This window comes from Euprymna scolopes, chromosome 15 (genome assembly GCF_053919585.1).
Source record: "Euprymna scolopes isolate OS-2025 chromosome 15, ASM5391958v1, whole genome shotgun sequence".
Lineage (NCBI taxonomy): Eukaryota > Metazoa > Mollusca > Cephalopoda > Sepiida > Sepiolidae > Euprymna > Euprymna scolopes.
Window position 1 is genome coordinate 82,479,848 of NC_136496.1, and position 2,823 is coordinate 82,482,670.

General features: G+C 41.8%; 1 protein-coding gene across 1 annotated transcript; it reads right to left on the bottom strand.

The window, feature by feature from the left end:
• Positions 1–365: 365 nt before the first annotated feature.
• Positions 366–815, bottom strand: LOC145294187 (uncharacterized). Its single transcript, XM_080141295.1, has one exon. The coding sequence runs from the start codon at positions 813–815 to the stop codon at positions 366–368; it is 450 nt and encodes a 149-aa protein (XP_079997421.1).
• Positions 816–2,823: the final 2,008 nt, after the last annotated feature.

The following is a 2,823-nucleotide window of genomic DNA, read 5'->3' on the forward strand; positions in this document are numbered from 1 at the left end:
AAGTCCCAATTCTCGACTTCGTCCTCTGATAACTTCGACAGCGTATCTCCCAAAAACCTATGGAATCTCTCTACTTTAGCATTGCTCTGGAGGTGGTATGGAGAGGTGGTAATATGTTTCACTCCTAAATATCCCGTCACCTCCCTTATAGTGGCATTTACAAATTCTCTGCCATTGTCTTTCACCAACATACGTAGGACACCATACCTAGGGAAAATTTCATTTATAAGTATCTCCGCCATGGTCTGTGCATCCTTCCTTTGCACCGGGAATGCCTCTACCCAGCTTGTTAACCAATTGACCATGCTGACTATATACTTATTTCCCTTGTTACTACTATTATATGGCCCTGAGACATCCATGCTCTACTTCTCAAATGGATATGATGGAATATCAGTCTCCATTAGGGGTGTCTTAGCGCCTTTAACAGTCCGCTTCTGGCAAGTGACACATTCCGTCACATAGGAGTGGATATGTTTATACATACCAGACCAATAGTATTTCTTCGCTAAAATCGAGTAAGTCTTATCAATACCTATATGACCTAACCCGTCATGTGCTACCTGCACTACACTGGCCCTCACGTGACCATCCGGGACATACAAGCGTAACATTGGGCTCTTTTCTTCCCCATTTACATAGTATACCCGATCATCTTCCAACAGACATTTTCTCGATTTTGAACGCGGTAATTTCCCTTCTACTAGCGATTTCTTAAGTTCGATATACTCTTTGTCCCTGCTCGCTTCTAACTTAAGCAGTTTCAGGTCTATCAATTTCCACGCAATCTTATCGGAATAAGACTTGAGAGTCATTTTCTTCTGGCTCTATTTCATCTTCCATCTCCGAGAGCCTATTCTGCAATTGCTGAGAGTTGAGTACGCAAATTCTATAGTTATTATCATTAACTTGATTCTGATCACTAGCGTCAGTTTCTTCCCCTACCGCTTCGGGAATTCTAGATAATAAATCTGCACATGTGTTCTCTTTTCCGGACAGGTACTCTATCTTACAGTCGTATCCACTCAGTTGCATAGCCCACAGTTGCATCTTTCGATTCTTCCATTCAGCATCGAACAAGTACTGTAATGGACGATGATCAATTTTTATCACGAACGTCGCACCCGCTAAATAAAAATGCAGCTTTTGTATAGCGTACGCGATGGCATAGGCCTCTTTTTCAATCACGGGCCACTTCTGTTGGGTCTTTGTTAACTAGTGAGAGAGAAAATAGATAGGCATTTCATCCTTTATTCCCGGGATTACAGCTTCTGCCTCTTCACACGGCTGAGTCGTATCACTAGCATCCGTATATAGGACCATAGGCTTGTTCAAATCGGGATAAATCAATAAAGGAATGGATGTCAGTTCCGCTTTTAACGTATTGAATGCTTTCTGACATGCCTCGGTCCAATTGAACCTAGCGTATTTTTTCGTTAGATTAATTAGTGGTATAGCTATTCTAGAGAACCCTGCTATGAACCTTCTGTAATAACCTACAGTTCCTATAAATGCTCTAACTTGTCTAACTGTTTGAGGTTCTGGCATTGCCCTTATAATCTTTACTTTATCAGTATCTGGCTTTACTCCAGATTGGTCTATGATAAATCCTAAATATTTAGTCTCTTTTCTCATAAATTGACACTTTTCTATTTTTAGTTTCAAGCCATGATATTTCAGACGATCTAACACAGCCTGTAAATGCTTAAAGTGCTCTTCCAGGGTTTTTGAGAATATTAAGATGTCATCCAAATATGCCATGGCAAAATGTTCAAATCCTCTCAACACTATTGCCATTAATGATTGAAAAACACCAGGGGCTCCTGCTAGCCCAAACGGCATGACACGGAACTGGAACAACCCCATGTGACAACAGAAAGCCGTTTTAGGTTTGTCCTTCTCATTTACTGCCACTTGCCAGTAACCTGATCTTAAGTCTAAGGAGGAAAACATGTAGCTTTCCCTAGCATCGCCAAAATGTTGTCTATCAAGAGCAGGGGATAAGCAGTAGATTTTGTTATCTTATTAAGTTCTCTAAAATCTATGCAAAATCTATTTCCTTCGTCCTTTTTCTCTACTACTACTACTGGGAAACCCCAAGGTGATTGAGACGTCTCAATAATACCAGCCTCTCCCATCTCCTTCACTGCTTTCTCAACCAACTCTCTCTTCCAAATAGGCGTTCTGTACGGCCTCATCTTTATTGGTTGGTGGTCTCCTGTGTCAATCAACATTTTTACTGTATGCGTATTACCTAATTCCTTATCTGAGTTAGCTAACACTCGCTTATTAGCTTTAAATAGTCTTCCTAATCTCTCTCGGTATTGGTCAGGACAGTCTAATTCCACCTTGCCACTAATTGCTTCACTCTCTACAGGAATTTCTTCGCACCCCACTCTAGTTTTTAATGTTAACACTGAAGCTCTGCCCAACTTAGTTCCTGATTTAATGTTAACCGTCTTCAGACTCGTATTTGCTACAACTACCGGAAAATTCTGTGCCTGACCTTCCTGCACTAATGCTGGTAACACTGTCACGTCCTCGTCCTCTTCTATGTGGGGAAGGGGTAACTCCTGATAAACGGCTTTGTTATCCCTTATAGCCCCTTCTATCTCACCCCAGCTCGTCACCGACGTTCTAGGTGGAATCTTTAAATCTTCACGAGACACGAGGTCCACTCGAGCGAGCACCGTGCTACCTAAAATAATCTCTTCCTCCACAAGGACTAACTGTGGAGGGTCGAATTTTAATACGGCTTTCCTCTGTCTAAGCCAGTCTCCTCCCAGTATCACGTCGTGGGTCATTTTTGGTGCTACATACAGT